The sequence below is a fragment of the Corvus cornix genome, chromosome Z (genome assembly GCF_000738735.6).
Source record: "Corvus cornix cornix isolate S_Up_H32 chromosome Z, ASM73873v5, whole genome shotgun sequence".
Taxonomy (NCBI): Eukaryota; Metazoa; Chordata; class Aves; order Passeriformes; family Corvidae; genus Corvus; species Corvus cornix.
In genome coordinates this window covers 7567644-7590916 of record NC_046357.1, presented here as the reverse complement: position 1 = coordinate 7590916, position 23273 = coordinate 7567644, and the positions used below count along the sequence as shown (strand labels likewise).

The window sequence follows — 23273 nt, the reverse complement described above, 5'->3', positions numbered from 1 at the left end:
GAAAAACAGGATACACTTTCATTTCCCCGTAATTCAGAAATACTTGATGTGAAGAAAGAATAGAAAATTACATATTTTACAGTGGAAAGTTTGTATAGAATGCCTTGCAACTGCCTAATACACAGACTATGAAATAATGGCTCTAGGTCTGACATTTCGTTAGGACTGTATAAAATAAGGGTGTTGCTTACAAAATTAATGTTCTGTTGATCTGATGCTGTAGAAGATATTTGTTGAAAATTTGTTTAGTTTTTCATTAGAACTATTTTTCCATCTTCATTTAGGGCACGAAAGTGCTGAATTTACTAGCTTGTACAGAATTTTTGTATCTGACCCTGTCAAGCTCTGCTGTCAAAATCAAGCACAAGGCTTGCTTCTCCTGGAGCAAAGCAGAAAGAGTTAGTCAAAACCAACATCCCCTCCTGTAGGAATTTCACAGGTTTTATTTTTTAAAAAAACTTCTAAACATTTTCTCTTTTTTTAAGTAAAATTAAAGTTGAAACTTTATTTAAGCTTTTTTTAAAATATCTTCAAATTTTTAATATAAAAATAATTAGAATAGTTTCAAGAATTCCATCTATTTTCACCATCAGAACCAAAAACTTTTCAGTTCTTCACAATGTTGCAGATCCTACTATAACACTGCTTTTCCACCATGTGTTTTTGGAAAGTTTATGTCATATGAGCTTTTGGCACTGAACAGAAACATACTTGACTTCTGATTTATAGCAATCTGTCTTTAACCGTGTACACAGCACCCTAATTATTCTAGGGCGTGAGCACTGTTATTTACTTCCTGTTTACAGTTAATGTATTATAAATACTACTCCACTTCAAGAGACTAGGGGTCATGTCAGTCTTCCTTGCTTGAATATAGGAGGTAAGGCTGGAATTGGTTTTAAAATAGAACAGAGCTCCTGAAAGTGCCACAGTATGTTAGAGACTTCCTTACAGAGACTCAGCAAACTAAGAACGTGAATCCATTTCAGACAGTGAAACTAAGAAGTATGCTAAAAAGCAGACGCAAGAAGATATACCAATACTTCCATGTCTTTGTACAGAGTGCACCATTTTGTCTGAGAAACATAATAGGAAAGAATGGGGCCAAAAATATCTGTCCCCACAGCTTCTGTGCCCAGGAAGAGATCTCCAGGGGCAGGAGGACCAGCCAGCCCAGACACCTGCCCGCCCTGGGGCTTGTCCCCTAACGTCGAGAGTCACAGAATCAGTAAGTATTACGGCTTGAAACAGATTTTAAAGATCATCTAGTCCCAATCCCCCTGCCATGGGGCTGGGACACATCCCACTAGTCCAGGTTTCTCAAGGCTTTATCCAACCTGGCTTTGAATACTGCCAGGATTGGCGAATCCACAACCTCCCTGGGCAATCGGTTCCAGCGTCTCACCACCCTCACAGTAAAGAATTTCCTTCTAATATCTAACCTAAATTTCCTCTCTATCAATTTGTGCCCACATAGAAAATGGCCTCACAACCAACGCTGCCAGAAAATGTTTCTGGGACAAATATGCGGCTGTGGAAAAGGAGCGTCTGCACCCCAAACACGTGAATGGCTCCTCCACGGAGCTCCGGGCGTCAGCTCTGCCCTCTCCCCTCTCCCCGTGCCAGCAGTGCCTTTCGCTCCAGTCTCTGCCGAGCGCTCTCCCCATCGCTCCCTATCCTTGTCCCTATCCCAGTCCTCCTTCCCGCCCGCCCTGCCCACCGCCTCTTTCCGCCCTCGCCTTCGCGTTTCCTGTTCGGGCGGAGGAGGTTTGGCCCCGCGGCGCCGCCGTCTCCCAGCGGCTGCGCTGAGCGTCATGGCGGCGTATCTCTCAATGTCAGCGGCGCTGAGGGGCCTCGTCGCCAGGAGCGGTGCGGCCGCGCTCCGCCCGCCGCCGCCCAGGTAACGGCACCGTGGGCTCCCCGCCGGCCGCCCGGGGGGCCTGAGGAGGCCGTCCCGGGCCTGGGCCTCCGCCGCGGCCGCCCCGGGAGCTGGGCCGGGGGGGGGCTCGTAGGGACCCGCCGATGGTGGGGGGCGGCCAGGCTGGCAGCAGGCGCCCAGCCGAGGCTTACTCCGTGTCAGTCCATACGTGTCCTTGCCTGTCCCCGTCTGTCCGTGCGTGTCCTTTCCCGTCCTTGTTGTCTGCCTCGCGGTGACCGCCCGCCCGATGTCCTTGTGGTGCCTGGAGGTCGACTTCTGGTCGTCATGGCCGCGCTGCTGGGGCGCGTTCCCTCGCCAGCAGGCCTCCCAGAGATTTGCACCCCACTACCCTCTTCTGTATCGTGTTGCCTTTCCTCTCCATCCCCTCTTCGAAACACGTTACCTTTTTCAGAGGATGAATAGCTGCTTTTTCACTCACTTCCTGAAAGTAATATTGGAAATAGCTTTATGGTCTTTGCTGGAACTTTTTCATTTATTTCTTTAATGCAGAGACCTGTGTTAGAAGTCGAGTACATGACCCAACCGTGAGCTGAAGATGTGTACATGTGTTTACCTTTGTGCATCTCACAGGCCTAAGGCTATTTTAAGACCCCACTCTAGTCAGGAGAAGTAATGTAGCTCAATGCCTTTACTTTTGATTTAGAGGGTTTGCTTTTTGTGCTCATTAAGTCCTTACGTATTGACAGATACAGGTTAGTTACAGTAATTTTTTTAATCTATGGGGTTTTTAAAATGTGTATGTATATCTGTGTGTATGTATGCATGCATATAGAAACACACAGAGAAATCTATATATACATACATTGAGAAAGAAATATAGCTTAACTGTTTTTTCACATTTTTATGCTCTGATTGTCCCACTGGTTACTGCTGCCTCCTCCCTTCTAAAATGGCACCTGTTTTATGGTGTTGAAGGTTAATTCTCAGTCTCCTAAAAATGCTTTGAAATGTGTGAGTATGAATTTAGGAGTTCCTCTAGGCTAATGCAGAAACTTACTGTTCATGTTCAGCTGCTTGTTTCTGCTCTTCTTCTCCTCCTTCATGGTACTGACAGAACTGTTGCCTGTGCCATGTGGTAAACTGGGTCAGTCAAGTGATTCAGGCTAAAAATAATTTTGTTTGTTTGTTTTAAAATCTTAACCATTCTACATTTCAAGTCATTATTTTGGAAAAAATAGTAAGGTGTAGCAGGGCTGGGTATGAAAAGCATGGAAGTATGAGGTAGGTACTGTTAAGTAGGTATTTCTTCTTTGAAACAGTGCCTTAGGTTCCTTCCTTGCCACAGAGTGAGACAAAAAAATTGTGTCCCTTAGTGTTTTCAGTAAGAGGGATGTCAAAGACATTTGCCTGAGTGGGACTGAAACTTATGCTTCGCATTCTGTAGGATAGTGGCCTGATCATAGGTCAGCAGGTTTCTTGGAGAAGAGAGAGAGCATTATGAGTTTCTCGTAAAGTTTTGTAAACAGCTTTGTAATCATTGCTTGTTGTTAGAATGAGAATAAAATTTTCTATGGAACAAGGAAAAGACGCTTCAGAATTAGATAGTTTTGGCAGTATGAGGGAATGCTTAAGACTGTCATTCATTGCATGAGTTTTGCAAAGTAATTATTTCTTGGTCAGTAGGCACTAAAACTTCAATCTTTTCTCAGTTACTGTTTTATATAAAAATATCTGTATATGGAAAATATTTTTGTATGAAATTTTATTCTTAACCAGCCTCTGTAGTCTCCCTACTTGGGGATGAGAATCAACATACATAATTATAGAAAAGGATTTAGGGTTCTATGTTTTAAATTCGAGATGTCTTCACCGATCTTGCAGCTCACAGTGAGGTAGTAAATCAGATAGAAGTAGAGGGGAGAAAGTGTATCTGTTGCTTTTCTACTTTTTATTGCTTCTTGAATGCAACTGTTTGTTTTCCTTTGTTACATACCATATAATCGTTCTTACAGAGCATGTAATCCTTTGTATTTCATCAGAAACCTAGATAAATTTCAGTATACAGATAGATGCCTCAAAGTTTGACGGTGAACAAGTCCCATTTTTAGCTTTAGTGTCTCCTAACATCTCCTGAACTCACAGAACTGAACCTTTTGCTAAAGACTACTTAAGCTTGTTTTCCAATTACAGTGGTCAGCAGCTATCCAAAAGACTACTTCTTTGAGAAGCCAGTAGTTTGCTGCATATCTTGCAATTGGATATATAAATCCTGCAATACTGGTTTCCTTTCAGAAAAGTATTTTGACAGACACAATTTGGTACAAGTAGTTTCTTTGTTTTGGAGTATATTTGAAGTATTTTCTGTCTAATTTATTACTGGTGTAATCTCTGTTATTGTCAAACGGTAGAAAGAATGTATTATACTAGTATGCTAGATGTGTGTCTTTAAGTAAATACAGGTGTTAGAATTACTAAGAATAAAAATTATTGGTGTTCTTAGGAGATGACTGAAGAAGATTCTGGAACTGTGAACTGTGAGGGCATTTGAGTGATTCTTACATCACTCCAGCCTTACACTTTCGTTTACTTAGATTCAGAGTAAGGTTTGGTTGTTACGTAAAACTTTAGGTAAGTTTCATGTTACTTGCCCAGTTAGGTTATGAGAGTAATATAGCTTATTGTTTGGACGCTGTAGGATTAAATTTTAAGCATTCAAGATGTAGTTTTATTGGCAGTGCATTTTTATGCAGCTTTTTGCATGTGAAGCTTTTTATAGTGCTCCAGCTTTCAGAACTTCAGTTAAAAAATAATACAGTCACTTTTCAAGAGTTACAAGAGAGATTCTGTTCTGATTTCCATTTGTGATATTTTGTTCTTAGAAATCTTATGACATCATCTAGCACAAATACTGCTTTTATCGGGACATGTTTAGGCACTTTAAGATACACATGGCCCAAGCTGCCCAATGATTCTAAACTGGTTATTTCCACAATATGGAAATAAGTGTTCAGTTTGAAGTTAAGAGAACATGCAGCAACATTCCTCTTATCTTTATGAAATCCCTAGTGCTTGTTTTAAATCACTTAAGCAGTGGTTACTGAGTCCCTCATTATTTCATGTGGTGGTGAGCCTTTCAAATGTCAGCATATGCCTGAGCTGATTCAGAAAGCAGAAGTGCATCCTTTGCTTAAATCATGTTTTGAAGCTTTCATGCTGTAAGATCTGTGAAGTTTCCAGGAGGCTTGAAATTATGTTGAACATGCTCTCCCTATTTGACCTAAAAGATTGCAGTGTTTCCTTACATTAGTAATAAGGACAGTTGCAGCTGGGAAAAGAAAACTTCAAACAAATTTCTGCTGAACTGGGAGTCAGATACTTGTTTCAAAACCACTTCAGAATGTTTCTGAGAAGCCCTTTCTATCACAGTGTATTGGAGACAGAATTAATTTCTGTTGCTGTTAGCAGAGTATTTTGTGTGTGAAGGTGTAATATGGCCACACACTCTGAACATTTCATGATAATGAATTTTTCATGTCACTTTTCAGTGGTTTTTCAAAATGTGTTACTTTCCTCTTGTAATGCTGTTGTAAAGACAGCAAATGTGTTGCTGGTTCATCATTGTTAGGGGTTCAGAAGAATGCCCATGCACAAAAAAACTCAAGACACAGTCAGAATTGCAAAGCAAGTCAATTTTATTAGTCAGCAATAAATACATACCAACCCCTGGATGTTGGAGAAGCCGCTGAGCAGGAGAAGGAGATGGAGTGTGATGGTCAGGCAGGAGGGGCAGACAGTCTGTGCACCTTCAAGGCCACCCCTGGATGAAAATGGCATGCATCATGTCCTCCTCTCCCCTCCACCCCAGAATCACACATTATATCTCCTCCTCAGGAGTGGCCAGTTTCAATATTATCTCACATGGGGCCAGTGCATGAGATGAGGTCATAACAGCCCATGATCACACCTCCATGCCAACAATGGCTTTACTGTGTATTATTCCTCTTTCACAGGATGAATCCCACCAGGTGACTGATACATAGTTTCATTTCTGAAGGGTAGTCTTACCAACTAACAATAAGGTCTTCTTTTACATTATCTTGTCCATGTGTACAATAGCAAACCAAATATGGCAGGCCTTAGACATGTCTTTAGTCCCTGATACAATCGTAAATGCATATCTGAGGTTATGAAAGCAAACAATTATGGATACTTGTGTAGCACAAAGCCTGTTATTCAATTCATACTCAAGAAATTGAGGATATCTGGGATGCCATTTACATCTCAGTTTTCAGTTACTGTCTTCATAAGCAAGCTTCCCCTCAGGAAAATGAGGGGGAAGCCATTTTTGTGGCAAAATAAAGGACTTCTAAAACAGAAAAAACTCAGGTCTTAGTTTTTTATCCTGTCCTTCCATGGAGAATAGATAAAATGCTTACTAACTTAAAAAAAAAATCTGCAAGATCACTAGCTTACTCTTTTGTGTTATTGTTTGGTTTGTTTGTTTTCTTTCATGAAATAATATTGACCTTTTTGTTGCATGCCAATACCAAACCATGTGCTAAAACAGGGCTTAGTAGACTTCCTGCATCTGGGTAGAGGAGAGAGCTGTTTAAAGATGCACAAAGCCCTGACTGAATTGGTTAATAGAAGCACTGTTTGGCCAGTGTTAGTGCTAGCCAGTGTGAGGTTTTTTGTCAAGTCTGGAATAGGTGGCATGTTGCAGAAATTGTATTATTTATTATTTCATCCACATGTAATACATGTCTGCTGCTTACTTTATCCCACACAACATATAAAAGTATGTGTGGTGTTGTCAGGCTCAGACACATCAGAAGCTGTGGTTTTCATTAGTAAAAATTAGTCTGTAGCATTTATCTTTGTTAAAATTATTTCCGGTGACTGATATCATCTGCAGAGATTATCTGGGATAAAATTTAAAGATAAGACCAGGCGAAAGAGCAGCCTTTTTGCAGTCTTGCCCTACCTGTATAAGTGATGTTTATAGATAGTTTCATTTTGGTTATTCACTAGGGAAAAAAATGTATTTGGCTTCTAAAATATGTATTTGGCTGGAATTTGACAATTTTCTTTTAAGTATCAGTTTTGGTTTTAATATGTATCAGAGCAAGTACAGTGAATCACAGTATCTTACGACATAATATCATTACTGTAAGCTGAAATCTGGAATAAAATTCCAGCAAGTTTTTTGCTCATGATGTTGCCTTGACATGGAGTGTTGGAGCAGACTCAAGGTGAAAGATATGGAAAGACAAATGGGCATAGACAATGGGAGAAAAAAGATTAAATCCACTACAGTTCATACACTTAATAAGCATGAGTTTGAAAAGAAAACTCCAGGCAGCAGTGAGTCTTTGTCTGATCTTGTCAGACACCATGAAGAAGAAGTAGTTTGGGAGTAGGCATTTCATATGTCTTAAGTGCATAATTTGTTTAAAACCAGCTCCTTTTGACTCTGTCCACACTGTTCAAATAGTGATTGTGTCGTTCAGAGAGGGTCTAGGCAGCAAATCTTGCCTGTTCACTGTGACTGAAAGCAGCAGCAGTGGTTATTTGTTACAGTCGCAGGTCCTTTGATGACACCCTGTATCTGGCACTTAAGAAGGATGGCCCTCTTTATGCAGCATTTTTGCATGCTTTGAGGAAAAGAAGGGGAAATTTCTGATAAGTAGGATGACTTCAGTCCCTCTGCAGTATTTTATGTAGTATATCAAAGCTCCTATTCCATCATTACTTGAGTAGTTACAACAGAACAACATACTCTCTACTCATGTCTGTTGTGTTCATGGGTATGCACCATTATTAAGATATCAGAGTGACTCTGGTGAACCAGAATGGTGTCTTAGATGTCCTTCTTTTGCCTTTTCTGTTCGGCACTATTGGAAGTAGGATGTAGGAGTGCTTCTTGTTTCCTTTGGAGTGGAAAGAGGAAGCTTTGGAAAGTCCCCATGGAGTAATGAAGATGTTGAAGGTAATGAAACATGGGAGCAGTAGGATGTTGCTGTCAATGTGAACAATTCCATCGCAATGAAAAAGTGAAAAATACCATGTGTCATGTAGTTGTTTAGTAGTGAGCTCAGATCAAGCTCATTCTACTTCTTAAAGTGTATGGGATTCCTGTAGTGTTTGTGAAAGTTAAAGTACTTTCAGTATTGGTCTAGAGGAGGAAGAGGATGGATTAGAAAGATGTGCAGGTAAGAGGGGCAGATAGGAAAAAAAAGTTTGGGAGAGACAAAGTTTAGGAATGGGGCAAGGAGGAAATGTGTCATTCTGGAAATGGCTATTTTTGTGATGTACTTATGCAGAAGTAAGTAGAGCAGGCATCTTGACAGCAAAATGCTCCTGATAAGGCTTCTTAGGTTGTTCTTTCTTATTGGTCATATAACTTGGAGTGACTTTTTAATTACATCCAGTTGCTTCATTTTGGAATCAGAAACCCGGAGGGGAGGAATGACAATCTATTCAGAAAGTGAAAGTTGAACAGAGACAAGCAGACAGATGTTTAAGGTATACTTGTGTAGAAAGATAACTAGTAAGTAAGCAATGTGCTTGCTTCTCCCCTAAAACAGGAGAATGCTCTTCTAACCAGTTCTGTGGCAACTAACCATCGTGGGCTCTGAACTGTAGTCGCTTACGTAAAGTTTGGCATACTTTTAAAAAAGCATTGTTACATGTGGTAATAACTTTTTTCAAAAACTTACTTATTTGAGAACCTAATAATCTTCTCTCTACATAGAAGATTTGAAGAGGAGTGGAGATATAAATAAAACCCCAAAAATGCACCAAAACAAAAAAACCAACCAACCAACCCCTGAAAAAAGCTTTGGAGGGTAGAGGTGAAGTTTTTGGCAATAGTATCCTAAAACAGAAGGACTTAATACTGTCCTTCAGGGACTAAACAATTTAAAATAGAATCTAACTCTGCATTTGAAAAATGACACTTCGTTTTCAAGACAATCCCCCAAACATTCTTATGGAGAAGACTTTCCTGTTAGTATATGCTAATACCAAATATTTGATATCTCAGAGTTTGAGGAACATATTTGTAGAACTTGTTGCACTAAGTTGAACCACATTTTTTGTCAAATAAATAAGTCAATAGTAAGATTATGAAATGCCAGATAGATACACGGGGAAGGGGAATAATTATGCCAGTTGTCAGTGGACAGTTTTTCGAATCTATGTTAGCAAAATAATAAAATTTGCTTTATTGATGTATGTTTAATATATCATGTTCAACGGGCTTAACTCATAATGGAAAAATACTGCTATTTGGATTTTAAAATTACCTTCATTTTGCCTTAATGTAGGTTTGAGCATTTTGACTCAGTTGACCTTGTTATTGTCTGTCTTAGATGAAATTGACTGTTTTAAGAGACTGAAATGCTGAGAGACTTTTATAGTTAGCAGAGAAGTATGAACCTGCTTGCAAATAGTTTTTAAAAAAACCCAAGTTTAAAAAATTTTATACCAATAATTTCTTTAAATTTGTGTGATCCTTAATAGCTGAATGTTTGATATTTTCTACCCATGTGCAGGTTTTCATTCTTATTATAATACAGTGGACTTTGCCAAGTTTTTAAAATTCTTTTGTAAGCATTTGATTCTGAGTATGTTAAAAAGTATACCTCTGAACTGTCTTAAGATCATATCCTTTTTTGTTTCTAATAAAAGAAATCTCTAAACTAGCAGGAGGCAAGCTGAACAGTTAACATTACCTTCTTTATAATGTGTGTTTTCGTATTTCCTAAGAAATGAATGGCATTATTTCTGTCTGAGTTTCAAAGGACAGTTGTTCTCTCCTGGCAGTATAATAGTATGTTTAAGTACTATTTACTTAACTCTTTCTAGCTGCAGTAGTTTCTGTCCAAATCTTCCCTTGACCCATGACTGGTGTTGAAGAAGTAAAGTAACTTTTGACTCAATAAGACAGACTGTAGGCAGCTCCAGAATGTGTGTGGGCAAACAGTTCTTGCAGCTGCTTATTTCTGGGGTCTTAACATAAAAGAGCTCATAAACAAGTCCTATTCAATTTTTTTAAAGTCAGACTTTTATGTATTTTTAGACCTTTTATGGATGTATATTCTATATATGAACACCTCTGACGTTGCCATTTATGATCAGTCTATTGTAGTAATCTTCTGCTAAATGTTAATGATGCCATTTATATTGAAGTCCAAACTAAAATTTTATTGCAGATGATGGCTGTTGAGTTTTTAATATTTTTCATAGATTTTGGTACTTTTAAGCTAAGATTTTTATGCACATTGCATGTTCAGAAGTTACCATATATCATCATCTTTCTACTACATTTTAAATGAAGGAAAAAGGCAGAAAGCTCTTCATGAAGTAGCTTTGACTATTGTGTCATGTAGTCAAGGAGTATTTGCATGTGCTGTGTAAGTTATTGGAAGGAAAATCCTGCAAGAGTGATGTTTTGTCATATGCCAGTGTTTATGCCTACTAGAGAAAGAGACAAATAATCTGAATGTTGTTGTCTGAACTGGAATTCAAGAATAAGGTTTGCATTTAAAACACCAGTGTTGCCTTAAGGCTTTAGAAACAGTGAGTATTATCAAGACTTCCAGTCTCCTTTCAGAGAGAGAGGTAACAGCTGATTAGATAGTAAGAATATGAAAAGGAAGAAAGAACAGTACTAGTAGAGGAGAGGATCAGTGTACAAGGAAGAGTACAAGCGAACACGCAAATAGGGTATCTATTTTTATTCTCAAAGGTGAGTTCTCAAAAATGCTTCTGAGGTGTGTTTAATAAATAAGGACAAATGGAAATAAAGTCAGATAATTATGGAAAAACAGAGCACTCAAGCTTTCTTTGAATGTAGACTTAATTTATGTAGCTTGGTAGTTTCATTGTATTTCTCTTGTAGCACGCAATAGTTTGTCCTTCATCAGTTTAAAGAGTTGTTGTTCCAAGATTGCAGATGCTGATGCAGTATGCAAAAGAAAGGATGTAGGTTTTTTTTCCTAGCTAGCGCCATGTAATTGTTGCTTACACTTGTGTGTAGAATAGGAGTTAAAGTTTTGGTGTGGTAATTTTTTTTTAAACTCCTGTTAGAGACATTTATGTAGGTTGAGTACATTGCAGCCAACCGTTTGTTTTCATCTCAAGACAGATGGGTATTGTAGAAGGTATTTAATCACACTGGTACCCACAACTAAAAGCTTGTGTGGTTAGTATCTCTTGAAAACAAGATAAGATTTAAAATCAGTCATTATAGAGAGACTACATAAAAATTAAATCCTTTGCTTTGGTTGCAGTATGAGTGTGAATACCAAGTGCAGGTAAATTGCATACACTTGAAAAAACCCTTTTTGATAGGAAACATTCGATAGAAATTAATGACAAGCAAAGTGTCAGGGAGCAGCAAGGGCTGTCTACTTCAGAAGGTAAGGCAAGCTGGAAAGTGAGGGTGACCCCACCAGGGACAGTGCCCTTACAGATGAGGGTAAGAGCCAGAACCAGGGCAGGAGGTGGGTACACTTAATGATGCAACTTAAGCAAGGGCTCAAGACCCAGAGCTGAGCTTTTAAATGGTAATGGCCATTAAGACCTGTTAGTGCCCTTAGGGTCCTGATGCATGGTCCGAGAGAGTTAGTCTTCAGACTGTCAATACCAGAGCACTTGAAAACTCAGACTATATTATTGCACGTGAGGTGGCACCATTGTATCTTCTCTCCATCTAACTCAGTAGTCAAAAATTTATTGAAGTATCATGAAGGTTGTTCCCCTCGGAGGTGTATAAGAACCATGTGGGCAGAAAGATCAAGTGGTGTGATTAAGGTGTGTGACATGGAGAGTAGCTAAGGTACATGATAATTGAGGAATGGCAACAGTTCAAAGGGGGATTGAGGACAAAAGCTTAGTCTCAGAAAGGAAATTGAAAAGTAAGGTAGCTGAGAAAAGGCAAAGTTCACAAAGCAAGTGTGAAATTAAATCATACAAAATAATATTACCTAGATTATCCCATTCTTATCTAGAACAGTTGCCAAGAGCATACAGTTTTGAAAAGAAACCTGTATGTCATGTTCCATTTGTAAAGCATTTGGCTTTCTCTAAGTGGTTTGTACTACAAACATTAATATATAGCTCTTAAATACAGTTTGTCATAGCTGCCCAACAACTAAGGCTTACTAGCCAAATAGCTGGTAGATTTGACTTTCATGAACCATTATAAACCAAGATCTAGTTTTCCAGTAACACTTTAAAGGATTCTTTTTTGTGTAGTAGTTTACAGTTCAAGTGTTTGAGAGCATTAAATAAAAAAGAAGTTGTCTTTGTGTGTGTGTGTGTGTGTGTGTGTATGTGTATATATATATATATATATATATGTGTATGCCATGTTTTACAGGTCTTAGATTATTAGAGTAAGAATTAATTAAGCCTGCAAGTGCAGTCAGATTGCAGAGCTAGTGATATCAGTAAGTGTGGATAGGGATGAAATACAGGACCGTGCTATGCCATAAACCAGTTTGCAAACACAGAGGAATCTTTACTCTTTTTTTCTGTTTAATGTTACGTGATTCAAAGGCTCTTTTTCAAAATGCACAAAATAAGACAGAGGTGGGTTGTGGAACATTAGTTTCATTCCTCACAGTTTTGAAACAAAACCCTTTGACTTTTGTTGTTCCTTCTATAAAGAGAGCACAGTTTTTAGTTTTGTCAAGTTGTATGAATGCCTGAATGTGTATGTGTGGGGAGTTTGACATTTAGAAAGCACAAACAAAGCAAATGTGTCACCTGGGTATTTTATCTTTACACCCTACACAACTTTTCTCTTTTCCTTTTAACTTTATTAGGCTTTCTAACTAGAGAATGTAAAATTCAGTTGATAGTTGTTACGGGCTGTGCAACATTTCTAGTATTATTTGTCTTCCAACTGACTTGCCTATAAGAAGTTTCTTGTTCTTTGCAGCCTGCTACTCTCCGATTGTGAACTGAGGTTAATTCCTAAGATTAGATGTTCTAGTTTGGAGAGTAGTGTGTAATGAAATGGTTTATTAGCAACTGTACAGGTGACAGTAGTTCAGAGCTCCTGTGACCTGATAGCAGTTGGACATCTTAAAAATTACATATTGTATTGCTGTAAAAGTAGTACACCAGGTCTCCTTTTATAATTAGTTATTTCTACAACAAAAATATTTAAATAATTTTGAGTCATTTTATTCTCAACATGTTAAGCCCCTCTCTTAAGAGTGTTTCTAGTCTGTTTTCTGTAATCTATCGGAGACCAATGGGATGCTCTGAGTCATATGCATGTGAGGGTCAAGGAGCACCGATGTGACTTTTTTTAGAAGTTTAGTTGCAAATAATGACTCAGTTGGCATCCAAGCACTTACAGAAATGTTTTGATACCAGCCTGGGACTTGCAGAGAACTGTTTCAGGATGTGCAGCTGTTGCTTGCCAGTGTGCTGACTTGAACCTCCAAGCTCACTCTGTGGATTTTTGCCTGAACTTTTCCTCAGCTCAAGCTGTTGCATTGTGTGTATGCTTGTACTCAAAAGCTTAGAAGACACCTGTACAGCTCTGCAGGAGTAGGTTGAGCTGGCCTGGGCATACTGCCTGCCTGATGTGGAGCCTTCTGAAGGACTGGTCTTTGTTGTGCGCCTAGTCATGTCACCTCAATTAGCTGGCTACTCAAATGGGCCCTGAGTCAGGGAAAGTGTGGGCTTGGTAGTAGGTCAGACCTGACCTCCTTTATTATGTCTTGACTGCAAGAAGGCTGGTTAAATAAAGAAAACTGCTGGTGAGCAACTCATGTCTTCACAGGACTGACTTGTGTCCTGCAGAATTCAATGGGGTGCAGGAGTGGATGCAGTGCTCTGGTCCTGTGGTAGTTCTGGAAGGACCATGTCTGTCTTTACATTGTGCAGTGGTTCAGCTGATGCTTGTTTGAATATAGTAGGTCAACAGCATTTTCCCACCTGTGGGATAATTAAAGTGGAATCTAAAATAACTAAAATTTGATTATTTTCTACTTAATGACATATTCACTACTGGAAAATTTAACTAATTTAAAAGAGTCACAGAATATTCTGAGTTGGAAAAGACCCACAAGTATCATTGAGTCCAGCTCCTGGCCCTGCACAGGACACCCCAAGGGTCACACCAGGTGCCTGAGTGCATTGTCCAAACACCTCTTGAACTCTGTCAGGCTTGGTGCTGCGACCACTTCCCTGGAGAGCCTGTTCCAGTGCTCAGCCACCCTCTGGGTGAAGAACCTTTTCCTGATACCCAGCCTAAACCTCCCCTGACACAGCTTCATGTCGTTACCTCAAGTACTATTATCACAGAGAAGAGATCAGTGTCCACCCTCCACGTCCCCTCACAAGGAAGTTGTAGACTGCAATGTGGTCTCTCTTCAGTCTCCTCCAGGCTGAACAGACCAAGCTGCTCCTCATACGGCTTCCCCTCAAGACCCTTCAACACCTCCATGGCCCTCCTGTGGGCATTCTCTAATAGCTTTATATCCTTCTTATATGGGGGTGCCCAAAGCTGCCCCAGCAATGGAGGTGAGGCCGCCCCAGTGCAGAGCAGAGGGGACAATCCCCTCCCTTGCCTGGCTGGCGATGCTGTGCCTGATGCCCCCCAGGACACGCTTGGCCCTCCTGGCTGCCAGGGCACTGCTGCCTCATGTTCAACTTGCCACTGACCAGGACCCCCAGGGCCCTTTCCATGGCACTGCTCTCCAGCCCCTCACTCCCCAGTCTGTCCATACATCCAGGGCTGCCCCATGCCAGGTGCAGAATCCAGGACTTGCCCATGTTAAATTTTGTGTGGTTTGTGATTGTCAGTCCCTCTGACTGTCAAGATCTCTCTGTGCAGCCTCTCTACCTTCAAAAGCTTCCCCCAATTTAGTATCGTTGTCAAACTTGCTTAGTATCCCTTACAGTCCTGCATTCAGGTTGTTAATGAAGATGTTGAAGGGCACAGGGCCGAAGATCAAGTTCTGTGGAACCCCCCTAGTGACAGGTCACCAGTCTGATACCACCCCAATCACTGTGACCTTTTGTGCCCAACCCATGAGCCAGTTCTCACCCATCCCATGATGTATTTGTCCAGCTGTGAGCCGGACATTTTGTCCAGAAGGATCCTGTGAGAGACAGTATTGAAAGCTTTGCCAAAATCCAAAAAGATCACATCAACCAACTTCCCTTGAGCAACTATGTGTGCTACCTTGTCATAAATGGAAACTGACAAGCAGGACTGTTCCCTCATGAAGCCATGCTGGCTGTGACTGATGGCTACATTGTTCTTCAGGTGTTTTTCACCTTGTTTGATCTTCTCCAAAGCTTTACCAGGCATTGAAGTTAGACTGACAGGCCTGTAGTTTAATATTTGTAAAGGCAGGTTAACTTAACATTTAGCTTTGAAGAAGCATACTTTAAGTTCCAAACCACAAGTCAAATGCTTATTTCCATGTTTATTTAGTACATTTATATAACCATTGCTTCTTTTCATAAGTCTTGCCTGACAGAAAAGCATAGTCAGTTCTTGCCCTGTTTTCCAAACACACAACTGGAAAAAAATTTATCGCATGTGAATTTAATAGCAAGTAGAGGTAGTGTCTGTGTATTTGTATTTCAATTTTGATGATTTCAGCAGCTTATTACAGAAATTTCAGTAGTTTAGATTAACTAAATTAATATTGCTTTCATCTATTTAGAAACATAATTTACTCTGTTTAACATCATTTTATAGGCAAAAGTATGATCAGCCAATTTTGTCACAGAATGAAAGCATTATTTATTAATGAGGAACTTAGTTTTCCTCCAAACACAGAAGTTACTCTTGCATAGAGTAACTTAATAGAACTACATGTCTCCATAGGCAGTGTTTGGCACTATTTTGCTTCTGTTGGAAAGTAGTAAGACTAGTAAATTAAATCGGGTAAAAATGAATGCTGCTGACTCTGTTAAGTCATTATTACTTCAACTGCAGTAGTGAGTTTAATACCAAGGAAGCATTATCCCACTGTGTTTAAATTCATCTCTCACAAGTTCAACTTTGCAAGCTGTCTTTGTAAGAATGCACTATATTGGGGCTAAACAAAAATATATTATATGGGTCTGAATACTGTGATCTGTATTGTATGTGACATTGTATCATTATTGCTTGTGTTTTATGTACAAGAACTTCGTACTGATCTGTATTTAGTCTGTTTAATCACAGTGTATGACTAGGTTGGATGCTGTGGAAGTTGTTAGCTGGTAGTGCTTCTTTTAGTTCTTTTTGTTCAGAATTTAATGTTTTGATGGTGGCTGAACATTTTGATGCTCATATTTTTCCTTATAAGTGCAATAATATTAAAAAGGCTCACTAAGAATTAACATTATTTAATGTATTGAACCGTTCATCATGGCTTTTGCATATATGTATATTCACACCCACTGGTGCCCTAGTCTTTCAGTGTCAGAGCGCTTAGAACATCCTTTAGAGTTCTTGGTGACTTTCTTCATTTTTCATGTGGCACATGGAGCTTTCTTCAAGACTTTGTTTTACCTACACTTTATGATCTGATTACGTGTTTTTTTTAGCCATATCTCCAACAGTTGACCAAAAGGGGGTGCTAATAGATCAAACAGTCAGATGTGTTGCATAAAGATGTTAAGGAAAAGTTTTCGTGCAATGGATTAAGTCCCAGCTACTGAATTTTGTCAGGTAAATACAAGTTTTCACATCTTGGTGTTGTGTAACATTCCGATCACAGCACTGCTCTCCATGGAAGGTAAATTCATGCTGTGTAAATATGGCAGCTTCTTACCATGTAGGGGTTAAGCATGGGTTACCTAGCAGATATTTACAGTGGTCAAATTTGTTGAATTTTAGCAATTGAATGCAGATACCCAGAACCACCAAGTTTTATATGTTCAAGTCGGATGCCTTAATATTCTTTATTCAGATACCACAAAAGACATCCACTGACCAGTTTTTACTGTTTGGTCTCTTCTATTCAACGGAAGTTGTTAACGGCATCAGTAGAGCTGGGACTTCTTAACATAAGAAGGGAGGTGGAGACCTAAGTATCTTCCCTGCAACAAGGAACTGCTATGTCCTTGTCCTACAGTGGGAAGGGAGGGTTCAGAGACCTGATACTGTTATGAATATTGTGATTCTCCAGTAGACTGAGGAACTTCAGTGGCTTCTCACTGGACCCCTTCATTTGCGTAGCAGGGATGTGGAACAGCAGATGATGGTGGAAGGGGAGTACGCACCTTCCATGGAGGACATGTGGTTAGATGATCACAGCATTTGTTTTTCCAGGACACATGATACCTACAGAAAGTTTTGAATTCTGCACTTATTTTTGCTGATAGTCCTCATTAATGAATTCCACGTTACTGAGCTGATGGAAAAGTTACAAGTATTTAATAAGACCGTGTAGATATTGCATGTAGATATTGCAAAATATCTATTCCTGTCTATACAGTGTAAAAGATATTTTACATGTCTAGATTTATTGTGACACTCTAAAATAACAAATGGTAGCCCTAATTCATTCTAGATGCAATGTTCAGTTCTATAATGCCTCTCTAAAGAACTATGCAAAGTGGAAGAAAAAGTCACTTTAACCTATTTAAAATTCCTAACACTGAGACCCAGAAATATAATTAAAATATATTGGTTTTAGCATATATAAAAGCAAAGTCCATACTGAAATAATCAGATTGATGGTAAAGAGAAAATTTTGGTATACATGTTGCAGTTTAAAAGACCTGTAGATATTAGTATCATGAAATTATTATAAACTATAGAAAAAATTATTATAGTGTAAAATAATGGTATCAGATCATATAGGTCAAGATTAGGAATGGGGATTCCCAACACAATGGCAAGGGCCAGGGAGAAAATCCTTTTGTAAATATAAACTAAATGACATTTAAATGGTGGACTCTGAAGGTAAAGGAGCTGCTGTAGTGTGGGAAAGTATATGCAAAATCATAGAGAAGTGGCTTTATTTAGTAAACCTTAATTTTTGTTCTACGTAATTTTGAAGTGTTTTTGTTTTAAAAGGCTGGCTTTTATACCTAGGTTTTTACATTTAAATGCCTGTTTATTCATCACCAGCAAGCTCACTATAAGGAAATCATTTGGGCAGATTCACAACAGAGCCATGGCCGGCTTGGAGCCTTGTCACGCTTTGTTTATTAGATAGTAACCATGAAGGAAGTAAGTTTGGTACGTGTTTTGAATAGGACACTAATGAGCCTAGAAGATAGCAAGGTTTATTGTTTCTAGTTATGTGTAAAACTTTCTGTATAGTTTCTGAAATTCAGAATTATTTTACCAGTCTATTTGTGATTATTCTAAGTATTCTTTGTACAGTAATTTTAAATCAGAGTTTGATTAGACTTGGAACAGGGTAGAAGTAGAACTTCCTGTTCTTAAGGCCTCATCCAAAGATATTTCAACAGGGGGAAAAAAAAGTACAAGCAATCAAAAAGAAGCAAAATGGGGTAATGTATACCTGTACTGCTTACAGAGAGAAAGGAAGAAAGCAGATTACCTTTTCAGAGGTCAGTAATAGAAAAAAGCAGTAGAACCTTGTGAGAATGGAACTGTAAAAATGTATGGTTTATAATTCTGCAAGATTATCCATCAGAAAACCTGTGTAAAATTCAAGCTGGATGTGGGCAGAAGCAAATATTAATGGGGAGTTTTGTGAGAATTACTGTACTGTTGAGGATGAAATAAAAGGCTTAAGTCAAGTGTTCACTTAAGTGATTTAGATTGAGGATTCATTTAATTTGAAGGTAGAATAGATATAATAAAGTTTATACAATTTCTAAGAGGAAGCTTGAGTGAGGAAATTATACTTGCCATTGTGGGAGTTGGAGAAGAGAGGGTTGTGTGAAAGAGGTGGGTTTCCTGGTTCTTTCCTCAGTTAAGTGCCTGGCATTAGCTACAAACTTGAAATGAAGCCTCTTGAAAATTAAACAGTCATTCTAGGAATCAAGCTACACTTTCTATTAGCTTTCAAATAGCAATATTTCAGTTCACATGACGTTTCAGAGTTGCTGGTTTTTCCAAGCTCCTGATTACCTTCCTGTGAGAGATGCAACAAATGGAAATATCATCAGCCTGTCATCTTTAAAGAAAAACTGGTGTTTTATGTATTTTCAGATGGAGGTCTCTCCTCCACTGTCTTGAGATTCACTTTCCTAGTCTAGTCCAAAAGCCAGTTTTCGACCACTCTCCACTTAGGAAGTTCTCAGAGAAAGTATGTTCTTTCCGACTCATTGCGGTCCAGGGATGGACAGAAGGCAGCTCATTTAAGAAGCGTACAAGGTTGCAAATTCCAGTAACAGTTGTGTGTTTTTCAGAATTGTGTAGTCAAGAGAAATGTCTTTGAAAAATGGTGAAGAGGAGAAGTTGACTTCGTTTAGTAAGCTGTCCATCTGCTTTTGAAGAATAGCTAAAATATCATGGAGAGCTATAAGGTATTGATGCCTTGGAAATTATCCCAGTTGACAGTCACCTGGTGCAAAAAAACCAGCTTCCTCTGTGTAAAATGTGGAGGCATCTCAGAAAGAGATTCTGCCCACCTTTAATCTGGTGGGGTTTTTACCCTGCTCTTTATCATGGCATTAGTAAAAGCAATGTCAAATGACGTAATGCTGAGTGAAAATAATTTCCAAGGGTATGGCATTTGTACTTTTCAAAGCTGATTAATGCTTTTTCAGTTTAAAACAAAACAACCCACACTCAGCCATATTCAAACGAAATTGTTCTAAATTTTGTTCATAATTGAATTTATATTACAAGAAAGAGTATGATTCTGATCTTTTACATCCTTACAGCCTTTTTACATCCATTGCATACTGAAATCCTTACAATGTTGATCAGACTTCTCCACAGAGCAAGCTTCAGAGAACTTCTTGATTCATAGTCTCGATTACTTTTCTTTAGAGAATGAAAGAATCAAATTGCATAATCCAGTGTCCTTCTCTGGACATATGTTAAGTAGTGTAGTGAACACTGTATCACATGAAGTTCTGGAATACCTGCAGAATGCTACCTTGATACCAAAGCTACTGTAGTGGGGAGAAACTAATTTTCCTGTTACAATGTTTTTTGCGTATTTAAGATTGGATATGTTGTAGCTTTAGCTACTCAGATCTGGAACACAAGTGTAATGCTGCTGTTCAGGATGCTCTTAAGGTAACTGCTCTCTTGGTGTGTAATTGAATAAGGACCAAGTGACAGCCTGTTCTCCTATTACTGCAGTATCTTCCTATTCTGTTTTTATGATGTATTATTTTACATGTGCAAATTAAAAAATAGGAGCTGTGTTGAGCCAGAAACTCTGTGGTACAGGGATTTTGAGCTAACAAAGTAGTTACCTTGAATTTTTATGGAATTATGGTGCTTTCTTGCACTTGAAAGCTTCTCGGTCTTGAAACAAAGTAACTTTCCTGACAGATTTTGTCACTTTACGTAGGAATAGATATGTCTGTCCATGCCGCAGAGTTACATGATCCTGTAAATTTTGTGCTTTGGAGATTTTTTTGAAGTTATTAATGGCAGATGGAAGGTAATTTAGTAGAATGTAATCTGTGTTGAATGTATAGACTTACATTAAATATTTCTGAAGTGAACTTTGTTCCAGGTGCTTAGTTTTCTAAGATTCTTGTAGAGAAAACTGAATTCTTGCATTTTTGTTCCTCATTTCTTTAAAATGGTCTTAATTCACTATGGTGCACACTGTTGTCTACCTGGATTTCTCCAAGGGTTTTGTTATGCTTTGTCACAGCCTCCTCCCAGAAAAACTGCTGTGTTACAGTCCAGCAAAGTGGTCCACGCAGTGAGGGGGGAACTGGCCGACAGGCAGCATGCACAGGGTGGTGGTGCATCGCTCCTTTTCATGCTGGCAGCCTGTCACAAGTGGGGTCCCCAGGGATCAGCTTTGGGCCCAGTAGTGTTTGATTTCTTCATAAGTGATCTATGGTGGGATCCTGATAAACCCGGATAAAAGTTAGCTGATGATACCAAACTGAGTGGGGAAGTGGACATCTTGGAAAGGAAATTCACTCTGCAGGAAGACCTAGACAGGCTGGAAGAATGGGCTAACAAGACCCTTATGAAGTTCAACAAGAGCAAGTTGTTGCCATTGTTCAACCTGGGAAATCACAATCCAGAACTGCAGCATAGTCTGGGATTTACCTGACTGGGCACTAGCTCTGGGGTAAGGGACTGGGGGGTCCTGGAGGAAAACAGTCTCAATCTGTGTGAACAGTTGCTTCTGAGCAAAGAGAGGCAATGGGTCGCTGGGTTGCATTAATGAAAGTATAACCAGCAGAGATGAAGAAGTTATTATCCCACTGTTCTGAACACTTCTCAGGCCATACCTGCAATACTACATGGACAGGCTGGAGAGGATCCAAAGAAAGGCCACAAAGATCATTGAAGGAAAGGGAAGCCTGCCATGTGAGGAAAGGCTGAAAGAACTGGGTTGGTTTCAGTCTTGAGAAGATCTAGAGGAGACCTTATCGCCATGTTCCAACATTTTAAAAGTTGGTTACACAGAAGGTGGACACTCCTTTTTTACAGTGAGTCACATGCGAAAGGAGCTAATGGTACAAGTTACTCCTGTGGAGATTTTGGTTAGACACAGGAGGAAAATTTTTCACAATGTAGTTAAGTCAGTCAGCTATTGGAACAATCTCCCCAGGGAAGTGGTGGGTTCCTCAGTGTTGGACAATTCAAAGATTCAGCTGGACAGGGTGCTGGGCCATCTTGTCTAGACTGTGCTTTTGCCAAAAAAGGTTGGAACAGATGGTCTTTGAGGTTCCCTTCCAACCTGGTATTCTATCATAAGCTCAGAGAATGAGGTTTCTTGGCTTGTTTCACCTGCTGTTGCATTATTTTGCCAAAAGATGATTTGTACTGAAAGGGCCTAATCCTGACATTAGTGACATAATGTAAGTTAAAGGTAGATTTAACTTGCTAATTCAGTGATGTGGAATTGGGTTTTCTGTTTCCATATGTATCTTACAGATTTAGCAGTTGTGCAGGAAGATAAATTGTATTTCTTGGTAATGAATAAGCTGACCCCAAATGATTTAGAAATGAAGCAAAATAGTTGCAAGTTTTGCCCACTCACAACAAGCAAACTGTGTTTGCAGTATCAGCTTAGGGTTTGCTTAGTTATTTTTTTGGTTTGGTTTGGGGTTTTTTGAATTTTTTAATGTCCTGTTATTGAAGTGTAGAATTTGGAGCTTTACCATTACAAATAGATTTAGGATTTTTTTCCTCTGATGCCATCATTTTAAGGATCAGAGTTCCAGAATGCTTGCAGCAGCCTTGTATTTTTCTGTCTGTTCGTGACAAACTGGCTACTGTACATTCATATAGAGCAGTACAGTCCTTGCCACTGGCAGTCTCTCTGTGACAGAGAGCCTGTAGGCTGACATAAAGTGCAGCCTGTTGTGAACTGCTAAGTGGGAGTCTGCCAAAAACTCAGCAGACAGAACTAATTGGGGAGAAAAAGGATTTTTGTGCCCTCATCTCTCCCTCTTCAATTTTTTTTACAAGACGGATATTGTTAAAGTAACTTGTTTATGTAAGATTTGTCTGCCTCTATTTTCTCATTGCATGAATCATTTTTTAACTTCAAGTCTTGTACTGCAGGTCACTGAGCACTTCCACATGGCGGCTGGCGCAGGACCAAACTCGAGACACGCAACTCATCACAGTTGATGAAAAATTGGTAAGGGTTTTCTACTGAATACTGCTATGATACAGCCTTCAGGGTTATTTCTGCACAATAGGCATTCAGTATGGTATTCTACGTTCTTCTAGGAAAGCTGTATAAATGCGAACTACAAAGCAACAGCCTTTTAAATACACTTTTAAAAGTGGAACATCACTAAAACATAAATATGTGAACAAATATGGCATTCAAAGTGTTAAACAATGTAAAATGATGAGTACCTTATTTATATTGTTACATTTTAGTCAAGGACCAGAGTGAGCTGTAATTAATTACAAGTTTGTTCTTTTTGAAATTTGTGTATATTTTTTATGTAGTGAAATTATACAGAATTTGCCAGCTTCCTGAAATTTTCTTCATTGGTACACATGTTACTAAAGATACTGAGTAAAGAAATATCATGGAAGATTATTCTTACTATGCATATACACTCTAGCTTTTGAATATGCATGAAGGTTAGATTACAACTGGAAACAAATGCATAACATTCTTCTGCTAATCAGTAGCAGATCAGAAATTTGGCAATCTTTTCTTGTAACTTCTTCCATAATGTGTGGTCTGTTACTCTAGATGCAACCTGACACTTATGTTTACATTATTCAATAGTATAATTTTTGTAAGACTTCTGGGGGGAATGCATCACA

The 23273-nt window shown here is 39.0% G+C and overlaps 1 protein-coding gene across 1 annotated transcript in view; it reads left to right on the top strand.

The window, feature by feature from the left end:
- The first annotated feature begins 1761 nt into the window (after positions 1 to 1761).
- NDUFS4 (NADH:ubiquinone oxidoreductase subunit S4) overlaps positions 1762 to 23273 on the top strand; it is a 47326-nt gene continuing 25814 nt past the window's right edge. Inside the window, exons 1-2 of the mRNA XM_010395260.4 lie at positions 1762 to 1900; positions 22548 to 22626. Coding sequence (XP_010393562.1) covers positions 1815 to 1900; positions 22548 to 22626 — 165 coding nt within the window. The 5' untranslated portion in view covers positions 1762 to 1814. The remainder of the gene's footprint in view (positions 1901 to 22547; positions 22627 to 23273) is intronic.